We start from the raw sequence: 16966 nt of genomic DNA, 5'->3' as shown, positions 1-16966 counted from the left end.
GAAATTGAAGAGATGTTTCAAGAGGAATGGGAAGAAGGGAGCCTGAGAAGATTTGAAGGAATGGAGCCCTGCCTGGCTTTTTGGTGGACAGGGTGCAGGTGGACAATGTGACTGGGCACCAGATGGAGGTGTCAGCTGTGTTTCTGACCCCTCTTGCTCCAGTCAGTGCCCAGCTGTCCCCACAGGGCTTTACCCTGGGGATGGCCCTGTTTATACAAAGCCACTGGGTGGGTGGGTTGGACAAATCATTCCCCTTAGAAAAGCTGGGCTCATGAATTATTATGCTGATTTACTAGTTAGCAGAAGAAAGGACTTTGCAAGTTAAGGGAAGAGGGTTAATGTCCCTCTGGTTTTAAGCCTGTTCTTGGTTAAGTTGAAGCCACCTAATAGCCTGATTTTTTTTTTTTTTTTTTTTTTGTCTAGAGACAAAACAAAGGAATTAATCATTTACCACCACAGAGGGGGATAATATGCCAGAGAAAAGGTAGTTACTAGCCTCACCAATGGGTTTGATTAGGGGAAAATAAAAGAGCAGCCTTGGAGGCCACATGGTGAGCTCCTGAATAATCCTCCTTTTTTGTGTTCCCCTCCCAGTTCTGACCTTGCCTTTAACTTGGAAGGCTATGTTTTTGTGTTCCTGAATAATATCTTCACAGCAGCGAATGGAGTTTATACTGAACAGAAAATGGACCCAAAGGTACCAGATCTTCACTCCTATGGTTTTTAAGTTTGTCATCTGGCCCCTGAAATTAAATGAAAAAAAAAATAAAACAAATTTATAAAGTTGGCATGTAACTTAATTTACATAATATGATCTGAAAATGACTAATTTCAATTATCTGTGTAGGTTTTTGTTTCTCCTCTTCTTGGAAAGTTTTGGGTGAAAATTAGGAAGGGAAAAGATGCTATTTATTTATTTATTTATAAAATTTTTTTATTAAGGTATGATTGATATACACTCTTATGAAGGTTTCAAATGAAAAAACAATGTGATTACTACATTTACCCATATTATCAAGTCCCTACCCATACCGCATTGCAGTCACTGTCCATCAGTGCAGCAAGTTAAAGATGCTATTCTTTTAGATGCAAAATATCAGAATCTATAAATTGAAAAGCAAATTAAGATTAAAAGCAGTTTTTGCCATCATCATGAGTGCCTTCTTGGCCAAGGCCGGATGCTCCGAGCAGCTGTAGTGAGAGCCTGGAGTCATGGGTCACCAGAGAAGTTTGCCGCCTACAGGTCGCTGTGACTTCGGACCTTACCTTCTCCAGCCCAGGTGTCCTCATTGTGGAAGGAGCTGAGTGGAGCGGGTAGTTTGCGCGTCCAGCAGCAACCGCCTTTCTGGATCGTGAGGGGCTGAGGGGTGGCTGAGCTTCCCTGTGTGTGGCTGCCAAACGGCCCGGCCCCCGTCGTCTCCCCTACCCAGCTGTCCCGGAAGCGCTGGAGGATGCGCCAGACATATGGTTCTTTGTTTCAATTCTTTGTGTTCAGATAGGGAGTTTGCTCTGCGGGACAAGCTTATTTCTCTGAGCTGTTTTTTTTTTCATTTGCACTTTTTTTCTGCTTGGCCGTTTGTTTTTTAACTGTGGCAGTTTTACAAACACAGGTTCGTTGTCTTTTGAGAATCACAGTATGTCATCCTTTATGGAAATGGTTTAGTGGTTGTAGCTATTTTAATGAAAAGTAAATTTATGCAAGATTGGAACAAAAGATACTTGAGGTTTTAACCCTGCTGTTTCTTAATAGGAAGAGCAGATGTTTTTAGGAGTTCTGTTTATATTAACATTTTTAATGTTCTTTCTATATTTTGTTCCAAATCTCCCATTTTGAGTAGCATGCTTAAAAGAAAGCAATGAGAATGTTAGAGATGGGTGGAACCTCAGATGCTGTCCATCTCATCCATTTACCTGCCGTTACTGCATAAAACAAATGTTTCTTCTGAAATTATGGAATGAAGTTAAGCATTTTATGTCAGAAATTTGCTGAAAATGTCCCAGTACAGAGTTGGTGAGAATGTATGTTCTAACTACATAGATATGTAGTTGTATACATGACCCCAGGAAATCTGATCCTTCCTCTTCCTAAAATTGGGGTTTTCATTGCTTTTGCAGGAGTTAGGGAAATATGGAGTGCTTTTCTACAACGCCTGCTTCATGATTATCCCAACTCTCATCATCAGCGTCTCCACTGGAGACCTTCAGCAGGTGAGCTGGTGACTGTCATTATGTTCTTATCAGTCTCTTAAAATTTTAATATTTAACCTTTGGTGTTCACTGGAATAAAAAGCATAAAGGTAACTAGGGTTACCAGAAAGGTACATGAAAGTAAGATGTTTGATGTCTTTAGTAATGCCTTTGCCGCCATCTTTTCCTTGGCGTCTATCTTTAACACAGAGGAAGTAGCCAGAAGAAGTGACAAGAACTCTGGACTTGAAGTTTTTTGGAAAACAACATAATGAAAATTTGACTTGTAGTCTTACTCTCCCCCTTTGCTGTTGTGGTGTTACGGAAAATTGGACCAGCATGGAGAGAGACAAATGGCATTCAGTCTGGGATCAGAAAAGACTGGTTTATTAGGACACCAGTGTGGTCTCCATGAAGTAACCTCCAAAGGCTGAGCACGCGTATTGCAGCGAGCAAGGCTTTTGTACAGGCAGCCTTCCGGGATGGGCAGGGCCTTTGGGCAGTTTAGTGGCCCCTGGGTGGGGGACCTACAGGGGACATTCCTTAGGTTGCTTAGGTTCAGTGGGCTTGGTAGGGGAAGAGGTCATCCCTTCACAGTGGGAGTCCTAGGAAAACTTAAAAGGGGATTTTGATAGTTTAAAAAAAGATTTCTTTATTTATTACCTTTATTATGGACACTTTGAAACGTGCAAAGTAGAATAATTGCTGTTTATAATTGATTCTGTGGCCCCACCGAGCTTCAACACTCTCCGGCATTTCATCATTCCTATTCATCTAACCCCATCTGCTCTCATTTTTCTTTACCTGAGTATTTTAAAACAAATACCAGGTATGGTATTTTGCCTCTAAATACTCCAGAATCTATATTAAATTTTGAGAGGGTTTCGTTTTCTGGGTATTTGTCCTGCTTACCTTATCAGCTGCACACTTATGGAGAGACAGAAAACAGTAAATTAGTGGAAAGAGTGGAGGCCCAGCTGGAGGGAGCAGAGGCCAGTCTCTTGAGAAGGGTGATTTTACCCCTAAAGTCCACGTGGCCACCTGAAGTGTGCTGGCCCCTGCCATGCCCTGCTGCCTCAGAAAGTTGCCAGCCACACCACATCTACACATTTTGCCTGTATCTTCAGGGAGGTGGTAAAGTTCGTGTGAACAAATAGGCGTGTGGGCCAGATGCTGGTTTAGCATGCCCGTCGCCCACAGAACCAGCCTCCGGCTGGCCAGCCTTACCCTACGTGTTGTGGGGCCAGAGGTGGGTTCCCAGAGGCCTTTTGCAGCAGCTGTTTACCTACCCACCACCTGGCAGTGTGACTGTGTGTAGCTTTTGGTGTGGCTGCGTGCTTATACCGGGTGAGTCCATCCCGTCTGTGTGCTGCCCTTTTGGGCCTGAGTGACTTAAGAAGGCTGTGGGCACTGGTGGATCCCCGGAGCCGATGTCAGGGCCCATTGTTCTTTCTTAGAGCTATCTGTTCTCATTTGTACAGCTCCTTTCCTAAAGGGGGAGCAGCAGAAGGGCTTAGCAGCAACGCCCCCAGGCAAACAGCCATTTCCATGTATTTGTATCAAAAACCACAAAGAAACACCAGCCTTTATGAAGAGCTCTCATTGTGCAAACCTAGGCCCCACTGTAAACTCAGTGTTAGAGGGTATGACCTGCACCCACACCTCTCTAGTAGTAATGAATAGGATATTGGAAAGCACAATATATATTTTTCATCTGCCATCAATTGATTGTAGACAATTTCAGTGTCAGCGACGTACATAAACCAAGTGAAATCATGAACCCTCCGCCCTGGTGGCTCATCTCATTTCATTATTGTAGAGTGAGTTTTTCTTCTGAAATCACTGGAGTTCATCAGTTCTGAGATTTTGGTACTTTATAGCTGTTTCCGATATATTTATTTCTAGAAGCAGAAATCCGGAAACTCCTAGGATCCCTTAGCACACCTGATCAGAACTAAAAGCATATTTCCTTATAGGAACAATGTTAGGAATGGCACAGTGACCAGAAACTGAATTTTAGGAATCTTATAAGTAAAACAGACTAGGTGTATCATGTTAATAATGCATAATATTGTTTCAGTAGGAATATGTGTTCTCACAGAAGTTTCCACCTCCCTGAAATGATTATCACTGCAGAATTATACTTTTTCATGTAATAATAAAAATAATAGTAGCTGTATTTATTGAGGACTTTATCAGACATTTGCAGTCTGTTTGCAGTTCCATGATGCCCTTGAGGAGAAAGTACTGTCAACATCCCCATTTGCAGACAAGGCATCTTGGGCACAGTTTCAGTTGCTTCCAACAGCATTAGGTGGCAGTTCCAGGCAGGCAGGTGGACACATACCCTTCATCGTCATGTCAATTATTCTATTTGCATTTGAAAAGTGTTTCTTTCCTTCACATATGAAGAATGACAACCCATCACTTCTAGCTTAGAAAGTACAAAAGGCTTAACAAGTAAATTAACTTATTAAGTCCTGGGATTCTGGGAGAACATTATGCTCCCATTCTGGTTTATGGTGATGGAAGATTTACAGTAGTAAATACCCTGTCTAGCCTCTTCCATTTGATCAGACTCCTGAGACTGCAAACGGAAGTTCCTGTAGGTACCTTAGAGCCCTGCGGTGGTAACTATTCACTGGAATTCCATGTGGATCAGAGCTAAATACATAAATTTATTTAAAATCCTACAAGAAAAATTATAATTAGGAAAAAATAGAATATGTTTAAAACTGTAAGGAAGGCCTATATAAAAATGACAAAACACAAAAGTCATAAAGTTAAAAACTTGACTTTTAATTTAAAAATATTGTATGATTAGAGATGCCAAAAGATAAGGGATATTTACTATAATCAGTAATTTTAAAAAACCTTGTAGAAAAAACTTTGTAGAAGACAGAAAAAAACCTTGTAGAAAAAACTATTACATTGTTGTGCTCTGTGTTCATTGAATGGTAACAAACTGGTAACTTTTAACCATGGCTGAATCCATTTTAGATTGTGAACCAGATATAATAAAGAAGTGAATTTATATAATAAGGGGTGTTAGTTTGCAATATAAAATTGCACTTCATTTGGCAAGTTTGGTTTCATGGTACCAAAAGTTGATAGATGAATTAGCAAAATGTTAAAGTTCCCTTGTTTAGTGGAAGGACTCCTTTGATGAGTCATTTTTCCTGGTTGACTGGAGTGGATCAGAGATTGTGGAAATGATTCACTGCATGGGTTCAGGCCTTGACCTTGAACTGAAATAGCCAGTAGATCATAACAGCACCTTGAGTCTGTCTCTGACTACCAAAGTCAGCCCTGCCGGTTTCTATGGTTAACAATACTCAGTGGGTGAGCTTCCTTCAGTCATTTGAATTGCTGCAGTAGGTTCAAAGTGCATTAAGTGTATTGCAGTTAATGAATAGGGATAAAAAATGGGACTTTTTTTTCTGATTAAAAAAAATGCATGGATGTGAAGTGAAAAAGATCCACACTCAGACATTGTCTTACAGCAATAGCAGGTCTAAAGGAAGAAGTACTTCATTGTTACTCATCTTTAACTGTTTTCTATAAATGTCATGCTAAATTATTCTTTAAAATATCACCAGCATAGCCTTATCAGTATTAAACAAAAAAAACCCTAAAATCTATCAAAATTTAGATTGTCAAAAGGTCCAGATATTTTTGTGAGAATTACTAGTTAACCCTCAGTGGGTTATATGGTATGAGGAATATATTGTTTTTATCTGTTGTTTGTGTAAATACTTACAGCTTTTTGAGTACATAAATGGTTTTCTGCCCTTGGTTTGAAGTTTGGGGCATATGGTTTTCTCTTATTCTCAGTTTTATTGTAATTTTGGGCACAGTGTTTTCTACAGTTTTTGTTTAATTTTGGTAATTGCCTTTTTTTGCATAAACTTGGATGTTTTTCTGTCCCTTTGGTTGGTTTGGGGCTTTCTAGTAAGGCAGATTTATATTAATTATACTATTCTCTTTCACAAGTGGAGTTTTAAAAGAGTTTTATTATGGAAACTTGAAAACCTACAGAAGGAGAGAGAACAGCTAAGAACTCCCACATACCCTTCAGCCAGTTTCAATAATTATCAACATTTATGTGTATCTTTTTTGGGTAGGAGAGGTGGGCAAAATATTACTAATGAAATAATGACACTAATGTGTGACAAGGTTGTATTAACTGGAAAAGAGAATTCCATTCTAACTGGTTTAAATATTTTTATTAACAGTATAAACTTAAATATTTAAGTAGTTTTAAATATATAAAGTTACTGAAACTTGGCCAACAAAGTATTGCTTAATGGATACTGAATAGAACTTATATTTAATTATGTTATTTAGAGCATACTTAATGATAAACAGAACATTATTTATCTTGAGTCACTCAATTTTACTCAAGTTAAACTCAATTTTGGATGCAGGCAAGGGACAAATCATGAATAAATACTCCTTTTTATTGTTACCTGCTATTTCAGAGGGTTAATTTCATTTTCTTAGCTAGGGACTAAGTTTCTGGAGAAGTGGAAACTGACCCTCATATCTCTGTCCCATCTCCTCCACCCCAGTTACTTGATTGTTTATGTGTTCATGATAAGCATTTGCAAATTCTTTAAAATTATTTATGAACTTAGCTTTTGTAATTTGCCAGCATTATATTATAATAAACTTTGTTCTAAGATTATTTATAAAAAGCAAACCCAACCCTGGTAATGTAACTACAGGTTGGTCAAGATTTAGTAAGCCACAGCAACGGTAGCTGTATTTTATACTTGCTGCTTATAAGATTCTGAACAATTTCATTAAACCCTCACATTGGCCTTTTGACAAGGCTTAAAAAAAGTAATCCCCATTTTGTAAAATGAAGGTGAGGTTCAGGGAGGATAAGTAATTTGCTCAGAGTCCCACATCTGGTATTACCTAGGATTTTTAAATTGTATTTTCTGTTTGGGAAAGGGGTTCCTAGACTAAAACAATTTGGTACAATAGATTTACAACTGCACCATTAATAATCTAACCATTAGTTTTCTTTCTTTTTGATAATAGGCTACTGAATTCAGCCAATGGAAGAATGTTCTGTTTATCATACAGTTTCTTCTTTCCTGTTTTTTGGGGTAAGAATCCATAGATAAGTAGAAGCTTTGGTCTGTGGTATCTTTTGACAAGTCAAACAGAAATACAGATCTGTCTGCTCTTTCAAAATCCCTTTGTGCTTTAGCTTTCTCTGGAGGGCACCCCTGTAGCTGAGAAGTGGGATGGAACCCCAGAAACCCAGAAACACAGCCAGAAAGGCCAGGAGCAAGAGCACAGACCACCTTTATATTTGGAAGTCATATTAACATCATGTTCTCCTCCAAAAGATGATGTTGCCTATTGTTTTCTAAAGTTAGTCTGAAGTGAAGTCAGCCAACAGATCAAGTTCAGTACTATTTGTCTTTGTCCCACTGTCCCAAGTTTCCCAAGATTCTCTACTTCACATAAATACATGGAATTGACAGTGTCTTTCTGTTGTGCTGTGCCTACAGTGTTCAGAGAAGTTTTGGAGGGGAGATGTCCAGGCCATTGCACTGTTGAGCAATTTCAGACTTTTGATTCTAAAATATCCTTATGTATATCTGCCTATTGAGAAGCTATGAAGCTAGTGTTTTTTTATCTTTGAAAAACTTGAAAATTCATTTTCATGAATGAATAATACATGCAACTTGTAAATAATCCAAAAGCTGCAAAAGAATGCCTAGGGAACATATGCCACCTCCCTTCCTCCCTGCCCTCTAGCACTGCAGGTTTCCTCACCATGGTCAGCCATTGTTTGAAGTCTTTAGAATAACCTTCCTGAGGCTGGGAAAACACAAGTGCCTGTGCCTTATCCCATACTAAAGGGTCTTTAAATGACTGTCTCAGGGAATCGTATCAAAAGATTTTTCTTATGAATAAAGATGAATTTACCCCTTATTATTGTTTTAGCCACTAATACTGTAATTTTCTTTATATGGAAATAAGACAACTCGTGATCTCTTTGATCAACACTCTTAAAAATGATCAAATTTGATTTGAATTGCAGTAATATAGTCACATACAATAAAAATGTTTATGTATATACTCCAGTTAACCAGTTCTCTCTTTAGCTGTGTCTAATTCAATACGCTTCTTGTTTTAACAGTTTTATATTTTATTTGTAAAAATCCCAGGTTTTTTAATTTTTCAAACATACTTATTCATTCCTAACCTTCTTTCATTGGGGAATCTCTGTGACTGTGGTAACTTTTATTCCTTTAAATGTTGTGCACACAGCTATTCTCTATTCTGTGCCTGATGATTCCAGTCTGAAGTTCTTGAGAATCTAAATGTATAGTTTGTGACCTTCATTGTGTTTTTCTTTCTTGTGTTTGGAGAACTGCAATTGTGAGCATTTTGCTTAATCTTAATAAGTTTTAGGGGCTGAAGTTGGGAATTTGAGAAACTCCTGCAGGGACAAATAATTTTTGCTCCGGTTGGTAAGCAGGTGTTGCCCCTGACCTGGCCCATGTCAGGCCTTTCCAGGGTCCAGCCTCAGTGGGCTGCAGGGGACCCCACCTAGTGTCTGGCCCAGGGCTCAGCTCTGCTACCACTTTGCTGCGATGCAATCCTGTCTTGCTGTAAATGTCTGCTGCTCTGATTGCTACCTGGCCCTCATTCCTTATCACTGTACCAGCCCCTCTTTTCAGAGGGGGATTTTGGGCAACCTCTTGTGCCTCTTTCAAAACTAACAATCCGGCACAATCCGGCAGGTAGTGGATTGTTTCCAGGCATTGGCTGTTCTGCAGTGGGAGGTCCCTGAGGGTACTTAAGCAGCCATCCTTAGAAGTGTAAGTGACATGGAGGATCTGTTGTTTTCCCACTCATTGTCTGAGAATATTTAACTTTGCAAAAAAAAAATCTACTAAGCCCTCTGTGTGAGTCACCTTTTTATCTCCAATTAAAAAAAAGAAATCAACCCATTTCACACATTGACGTATGGACAGCAGAGCCAAGTCTCAGAGTAACATTTCATTATAAACTTGATGAGGTGTACTGTTCCTGCTTTGTTTTGTTTTTTACTTGCACTTTACTGTTTAATCAATCCACAAAGGAACTCAAGAGGTAAACCCTCTGAAGTCAGCTGCCCTAAGGGATGTGGTGGCAGTGCCTGGATGTGAGTTGTCACTCTTCGCACTTGCCTGCCAGAGCCTTGACGCCATCCTTGCACGACTCCACACATTTTTTTCCCCATTTAATAATATGCTTCTTAGAAAACAAATACTCTTGATCAAAGTTCTTGATGTGTTATTTTGTCAGTAGTCACTTTTCAAATGAAAATACCATGAAGTGTACAGTAAATATAAATCAGTCAGTAAAAATTAAGTCATTAACATGTCAGGTTTCAACCAGCTTGAAGGATGAATGAACACTAGGTTGTTCTCAGTTTTGTAAGTGAATCTTTGAGGACACTGAAATCATGGCATCATTCTAGGAGTTAAGTGCCTGAACTCTGGACTCAGATGTCCTGGGGTTCAATCCTAGCAGTCACTTATTAGGTCTGGTTCCTTGGACAAGTTATTTAACCATCTGAGCCTCAGTTTCATTATCTTTAAAACAGAAACAGTAAGTTAAAGTATCTGATTCATACGTGGAGTTGTGTGGATTGAATGAGTTAATAGTGTTGAGCATTTAATACAGTTCTAGACACCTGGAAAATGCTCAATAAGTGTTAACTATTATTGTTAATATTTCTTTTCCTTTAGGACACCCTGTTCCTTTGGCTCTTTTCACTCCAGAGTTGGCTCTATCTGCAGCCCATGGCGTTAACAGTTTTTCTTCAGTTACAGACACTTTACCTGCAGTGGTCAAGTTTTAATTCTGAAATTTCTCTGAAACAAAGCTCTCATTTTGGCATGGTGCATTTTTCAGAATCCTGTTTTCTTACACTTTCTCTCTTAAAGGATCAGGTCATTTGCTTCTTTACAGTCAAAGAAGCCATTGTAAGCTTCTGAGCTCATCCTTGGTTTTCAGAACAGCTGGCCTTGGGCCGGGGCTTCCTGTGCTCTGGCTCCTGCTGAAGGAATGTCTTAGACTACTGCACGCCCCTCCCAGCCCTTGACTCCAGGGAACCCTGACTCTCAGCTTCTAACTTATTTTCAGTTTTGAGATTGCATACCAAACTTGCTTTTTCCAGCCACCAAACCTCTATCTGAGTTGAAAATATAATTTAAAAATTATAAAACCTAAAAAATATATGCTAAGACATCAGTAGAGTGGTGAAAAAGCCAACTTTGAATTTCCTTTTGAGTTATCGTGGAAGGACTCAGCTTTAAGAAATGCTGTTTATAGTTAAGAGTTTGTAAATAAAGCATATGATGGAGCAAGATTACATCAGAAAGGTAAACTGGATTGTGGGAGCTAAGGTAATTTAATGCAGGCAAATTTAAAATACAGAATGGAATTTAAATTGATAAACTAGATTTAAAAAGCTTCTCAGGTCTTCTTAATCTTGCTGAGAAATTACAGGTTCCGGTTCATTGGTACCAGCGGCTGTCACCAGCCCCCAGGCCCTGCAGGCAATTGTCCTGATCTGTTTCTGCCTCAATAGCAGCACCTTTGATCTCACTGAAGCAGTAATATATTCCTTAATAAAAACACAAAAGTATCTAATTTTCCCTACTGCCAGGATAAAAAGCCTTCTAGTTTTTGAAACTTCACCGGGACTGCTAAGATGTAAGTGGAATTTAAGAATTTAAGTTTGCATGAGGAGAAAACAGGATTCTGTGGCTTGCTGGAGCACGGGAGCCACAGAACCTTTAAAGGGTCCAAGTAGTCCCATCATTTTTCAGCAAATCAAATCTTAGTGTAAAATCAGTGCTTTAGGAAGACAGACCCTATTTATCCCAGGACGTTGGCATCCCTGGCAACCCCTGAGGCTGTGGGCTGGAGGGGCAAGAGGAGACTACTTGAAAGTTTTTGAAATGTAGAATTGTAACAGAGTAATGTACTGGGGTACTGTTATGGTTGGCACCAGGAGTATCAAAGTGGCCTTGTATTATTGGGACATCTGTGTTGAATTTCTGTTTATGCTCATGCATGGGGTGGTAACCATCAACCTGCTGTAAGAGAGGTCTAGTTTTGTTTGTGACTACTGTGTGTCATACAGCCTTGGGTAAAGTCAGTTTTCGTGTCCTTTTCAGAAACAGAAAGAAGAATTTTGAGTAAGGGTTCTGATTCAGAACCCCCAGTTCAGGGCTTTCCATGGGCGGACCTCCATCCCTTGGGTCCCTATAAGCTGATACACACATAGCTCAAGTCTCTTGTCTAAACAAATGTGTGTCACATGTATTGCTGTTGTCTGTCAAGTGTACACAAATGATATATGATTTAAAAATATGGAATGGCAAAAAGCTACCGAGAATTCAGCAATGCTTTAAATATCTTTTCATTTTATTAATCAACAGATCTAAGTCATAACTGCTCTCATAAGGAGGTTGACATTTTTGGTGTTAAAAGTAGTGTGATTTTCCTTGTACTGAGTTAATGGAGGTTCTTTTAGTTTAGAACCTTGGTACTAGTCAAAGGACTGTGTGGGTACATATTTTCAGATAGAAATAGACTTTCTTATAAGAAAAAATTTAATACACTACTTTGATCCTAATGGTTTTATATTCAGCCTCTCTGGGGACATCTAGTGGTTATCTGGAAAACTGCAGCCTGTCTGTCGCCACTGTCTGCGGCTGGGGGACTTGCCCTGGGCGTTAGGAAGGGAGCTCCTCCCTCTCAGCCCAGCTGGTGAGTGTCCTAGTCGCCCACACTCACGGCAGATGGATACTGGGATCTTCTGTCCAAGGTCTCTTCCAGTTTTGAATACAGGCTAAGGTGGTTTCACTAAATTGTAAGGTGGAGAAAATGTTGCATGATTGGAACCCTGGAGTAGGAATTTCTAAACAAAAATAAAAATAAAGAACATCCATGATTTAAGGCTGTACTCCAGTTTAGGAAGCTGTCATCTCTTTATTAGACTCTGAGCTCCTTCAGGGCAGAGGCTGTGTGTATACTCACCACCAGGCCAAGCGGAGTCAGCATTCACATTAATAACATCAAGTTGAGTTTTTTAATCTTTTCATTTTATGCATGAATAGGATTATTTATAATTCCTGGGGCTCTGAATTAATGTTAAATTTATTAAAATTGTAAACATTCAGGAAAGCTTAGATTTTCTTAAGCCTTTAAATTCTATTTGTAAATACTGTGCTTTATTTACAAAGCTAGTTATTTTTGTATAGACATAAGAACATTTACTTTCATTATTTGACGAACGGCTTGTTAACTCAAGTTTTAGCTGATTAAAATCTCCTAAACAATTTACATAAGTTGGTCTCATTTACAGCTTAATGAATTAAACAATTTAAACGGATTTATAATGTGATTTACACTGATTTTTCTCCAGCTAGTCCAAGCCTTAATGAGGCCCTAGCAAAGCTAACAAGCCCAGGTTGCTTTACACACCTAAGCAACTCTGAAATCTAGTAAACCATACTTAGAAATGTGCTCAATCAGCTTCTTTTAAACATTCAAATACTGTGTACAGAGCTACTCAGATTTTCTTATTGCTTTCAAGGAAAATTTGAAGTCTGATATCAGTTGCACATTTCAGATCCAAACCACAAAGGCCAAGATGTTGGGTGTACTAACTTAACAAATTGTTGTAATTACTTTTATAAGAAAGACACACATTATCCTGAAGATTACAGAATTTAAACTTGTAATTGAGTTTATTCCTCAACCTAATGTAAAAGCTTACTGTACTTTATCTTCAATATTTTATCTCTACTATCCCTGGTAAAAAAAATACTCAGGCCAAAAGTGGTTACTGTGTTGAAGACTGTGATCCTGACTCCACTACTAGCCAGTCAGTGGTTCTGGCCTGGACTCCAGACTGGGCGCTGGACTCCTGCAGGAAGTGTCTGCCTGTGTGGCCCAGGGGCTCGGCTGAGCCATTCCCTAGAGTGGATTTCCTCTGCTGTGTCAGTGGGGGATCCAAGCTCACGCCTTCTAACTGGGGTTTAGCTTTAAAAAAATCCAGCACATCTTGTGAGTTCTCTGTGTCTTTCTTTCTCAGCCAGTTTTGATTGTAACTTCTTTGATTCAACACTTAAACCACTGACTGGGGGCGGGGATAGAATTTTGCACTCCACTTAGGTTGCTGCCTGTCTTCTTCACCACCTCATTGAAATAATGTATTTCTTTACTTCTGTGTGGGCTTCCTTCTCCTCTGTGTATATGTATTTTCTTGTCTGGTGGTTGGTCACTGTTCAGGAGTCATTTCATTGACAGGCGTTGTGGTGCCAATTGGTGCTGAATGCTTAGAGGGTACAGCAGAGTCATTGGTATGTGGGATCCATGCACGTCATTGTCCAGAGCTCGGCTGACTTTGCCTTCTCCCCCTGTGGGTCTCAGCGCCGGCTGCGGGTAGAGTCCTCTCTGGAGCTTTGATAGGCTGGAGACCCACCTCAGGCCCGTGGAAGGAGAACCCCTGGCAGGCAGCATCATGTCACAGGTGCACCAGGGCTTCTGAGGTACAGACAGGGTTAGAAACCACGGTTGTAACAAAGCCTTAAACTGAGATTCCAGATCATTACAAGGATCTCATTGCGTTACGCTTTTTGTATGGAAACACTAATGGGAAATGCACAAAGTGAAAAGGACATCTAGGTAGGAGGTTTGGCCACTGCATGACTGGGTCATTTTCCTGCAAAAACCCAGAGTTGGAAGGGAGCTGTTTTGGGATATAGGTCACAAAATATGGCATGTTTTTCTTCATTTGCTCTAAGTACTGGTGCGTGGTTGCGCCTGACTTCTTCCCACCCTGTGCCTGCTTGCCGGGCTGCCCCTCGCCCCAGGTTTCTGCTGATGTTCTCTGCAGCGTTGTGCAGTTGCTACAACTCAGCCCTGACGACCGCGGTGGTGGGAGCCATCAAGGTAGGTGCAGCCCTGGCCTGGTGGTGGGTTTGGGGAGCTGCCAGAGCCCAACCTTTGCCACAGAGGCTGAGTCCCACCTGACTGGTACCCGCGGTGTGGCAAGCTCGAGGCTTGTGCATTTCCAGCCGCACCTGTAGAGCCCTTTGTGTGTCTAATGACCTAATCCGCAGAACATGGAGGACTTGCCAGTTTAGAGAGGCAAATTCTGACGTAAACTAGGGGTGGTGGGAGGGAATGGCCTGGAAAATGAGGTAACAAAGCTGAAAAACATTCTGAATTTCTGTGCTCACCAAGATACCTTCTGATCTACAACTTGGTTTTCTGGGAGAACCTGCTGGCCTAAGAAGGGGCCTCCTTATGAGGAGCTGTTGCAGCCTAGACAGACAGACAGATGCCCAGTTCCGGGGGCATGCACTCACGGGATGTGGGATGCTGTGTGTGTGTACACCTAGCACACACGAGTGGGCAGGAGGGGGTTCTGGGCTGTATTCTGCAGCCACTATTCTGTTCACATGCCCTTCTGAGGGAGGGAGAAAAGCAGCCTGCTTCCCCCGTAGACATGTCCCTTGGCTGCTCAGTGGTGTCCCAGAGTGTGCTGGGCAGAGCACTGCCTGGAATCTGTTAAATGTCTCTAATTTGTTCAAGTTTAGGACCAATATGACTAAAATTACCACCCACTGGTGGTGAGTGGTGAGGAGATGGTATCTGGAAAGCTGATGACAATCCAGCTCTTACTCTTTTCCCTGTTTTTTAACTGGATGGGGCCGTCAATAGTGCAGTTTATTTTACTCCCTTATGAGGCTGTATGCAATTTTTAAAGTTCATTCATCCAACATTCTGTGAACACCTACTATGTACAAGTCTCTCTGCAAAGTAACTAAAACATTTAGTTTCAGATTTCACCATATATATATATACATATATATATATATATATATATGTATGTATTTTCCTTTAAATCCTTTACTTGCAAAGTGACTAATTCTCTCTCTCTCTCTGCAGAATGTATCTGTTGCCTACATTGGGATGTTAGCTGGTGGAGATTATGTTTTCTCTATGTTAAACTTTGTTGGGTTAAATATTTGGTAAGTGGGATTTTTGAATGAATTTATTTTTCATAAAATATGAATTTTAAAAAGTCTGTTGTTAATATAAGTGAAAGAGCAGGAGGTGTTTTGATGTTGTAGTTTCTAAGATAATTTTGCTTTAATCACTCAGTTCATCTATTTTTGTGACCTGTCCAGGGGGTTGTGGAGATGGGGGTCATGAAAATTCGAGGGCCAAGATCTGAATTTAATTCATATGTCTTCCTCACAGAAAAGTCCCCTGAGTTCTCTCTCTTCCTCTTGAGCAGTGGGCCTCATTAAACTTGAGCTCCATCCAAGTGCCATATGCTAAAGATGGGAAGACTGGCTGAGATACTAAAGAAAGGCATTTTGGGGTCCTGGACATTGTATGCTGTTTTAGGATAACAGCATGTAGTTTATTTGCTAATAACCAAGTGCTTATTTTTCTCCCCAACATTCTGTATTAGATTTGATCTACTCTTTTTCTGCCCCTAGAGATTCATAAATTAGGGGGGCGATTCTCATCAAGTAATCCACAAACTGAGAAAAACATGAGTCTTGATCATTCCCTCCAAATTAAGCTGACTGTCCTTGGAAGGTGCCACAAGAGCTGGTGGTGTGGGACTGACTGATTCTCACTCTTCTCTTTTCTCCCTGCAGCATGGCAGGGGGCTTGAGGTACTCCTTTCTAACGCTGAGCAGCCAGTTGAAGTCTAAGCAACCTGTGGATGAAGAAAACATCCCTCCAGACTTGAAGAGTTAGAATCTGGGGCCAAATAGCAGACTGACCTGCAGATGGGTGTCTGGGGGCCATTCCCAGATGTGGAATGTGAAGCCAGATGTTTTGGTGTGACATTCACCCCCCACCTCCCCGTTTAAGGAACAGACAGGAATGCCTGCAAATTGCTGAGTCTCCGCCTCATATGCCACTCTGCAAACAGCCTTCCTTGGCGCTGAGAAATGCATCTGCAGAGCCTTACCAGATGAAAGTGAACTTCTTCAGAATAAACCTTTGGTTAAGTGATTGTCTCCAAGGGTCTTGCATGGGTAGAGCGCTGACCTTCTGTTCACCCTTCAACATGTCTGTGCTGTTGTTTGTGAGGATCCTGTGTGCTTAAGAGGAGGGAAAAGGTTGGTGCTGTGAGGGTTATTATTTTCTTATCAGCACCTTGGCCTTAGTGCCAGGTTCCAGCCAAAGCAAAGTGCCAGTGAGAACAATTTTTCCAGTTTAAACAGACATATCTTTATTTTAATGAAATTAGTCAATTAACTGAAAATAAAGTTGTTAGTTTTGATTTGATCTTATGTGTTGGTATCTTTTCCCAATCATCAAAATAAAATTAATTTATATGCATGCCTCATACTTTGATACTGTTGTAGACAGGCAGAAAACAGTCAGTGGTTCACTGTCTTGAAGGGAGTCCTTTTAAGGCTTTGCTGGGAAAAATGATAAAATAACTCAATGGAACTAAAAATAAATCAGCATGCCCTGTCAATATTTAAGTTGCTTGCCTGCCTTTTCTTCCTCCAGGTTTGCCCAGAGGGCTTTGCAATTCAAATCATGTGGACTTCAACCAAAGATACAATTTCTCCACAGGCTTGTCTGACCTCCCAGACCAGTGGTGCGTGGGAAGGAGCCCTGAGTGGCTGAGAGCTCTCATTACCATCTCCATCAAGAATGGGCCGTCCCCATCGGGGTTGTGTGCAAGGTGGGGCAGAGAGAGCTT

At 40.5% G+C, this 16966-nt stretch overlaps 1 protein-coding gene across 16 annotated transcripts in view; it reads left to right on the top strand.

The window, feature by feature from the left end:
* Positions 1-16600, top strand: part of SLC35D2 (solute carrier family 35 member D2) — a 39872-nt gene extending 23272 nt beyond the window's left edge. For 14 of the 16 annotated variants that reach the window (XM_073228792.1, XM_073228793.1, XM_073228790.1 and 11 more), the window contains 6 exons: positions 595-697; positions 2116-2208; positions 7237-7304; positions 14025-14172; positions 15175-15257; positions 15900-16600. In XM_073228792.1, the coding sequence (XP_073084893.1) occupies positions 595-697; positions 2116-2208; positions 7237-7304; positions 14025-14172; positions 15175-15257; positions 15900-16002 (598 nt within the window). In that variant the 3' untranslated portion in view covers positions 16003-16600. The remainder of the gene's footprint in view (positions 1-594; positions 698-2115; positions 2209-7236; positions 7305-14024; positions 14173-15174; positions 15258-15899) is intronic. The other 2 variants (XM_073228806.1, XM_073228791.1) reach the window with 1 other exon arrangement.
* The last annotated feature ends 366 nt before the right edge of the window (positions 16601-16966 follow it).

This window comes from Manis javanica, chromosome 2 (assembly GCF_040802235.1).
Source record: "Manis javanica isolate MJ-LG chromosome 2, MJ_LKY, whole genome shotgun sequence".
NCBI classification, from domain to species: domain Eukaryota; kingdom Metazoa; phylum Chordata; class Mammalia; order Pholidota; family Manidae; genus Manis; species Manis javanica.
This window is presented reverse-complemented; position numbering and strand designations above follow the sequence as displayed.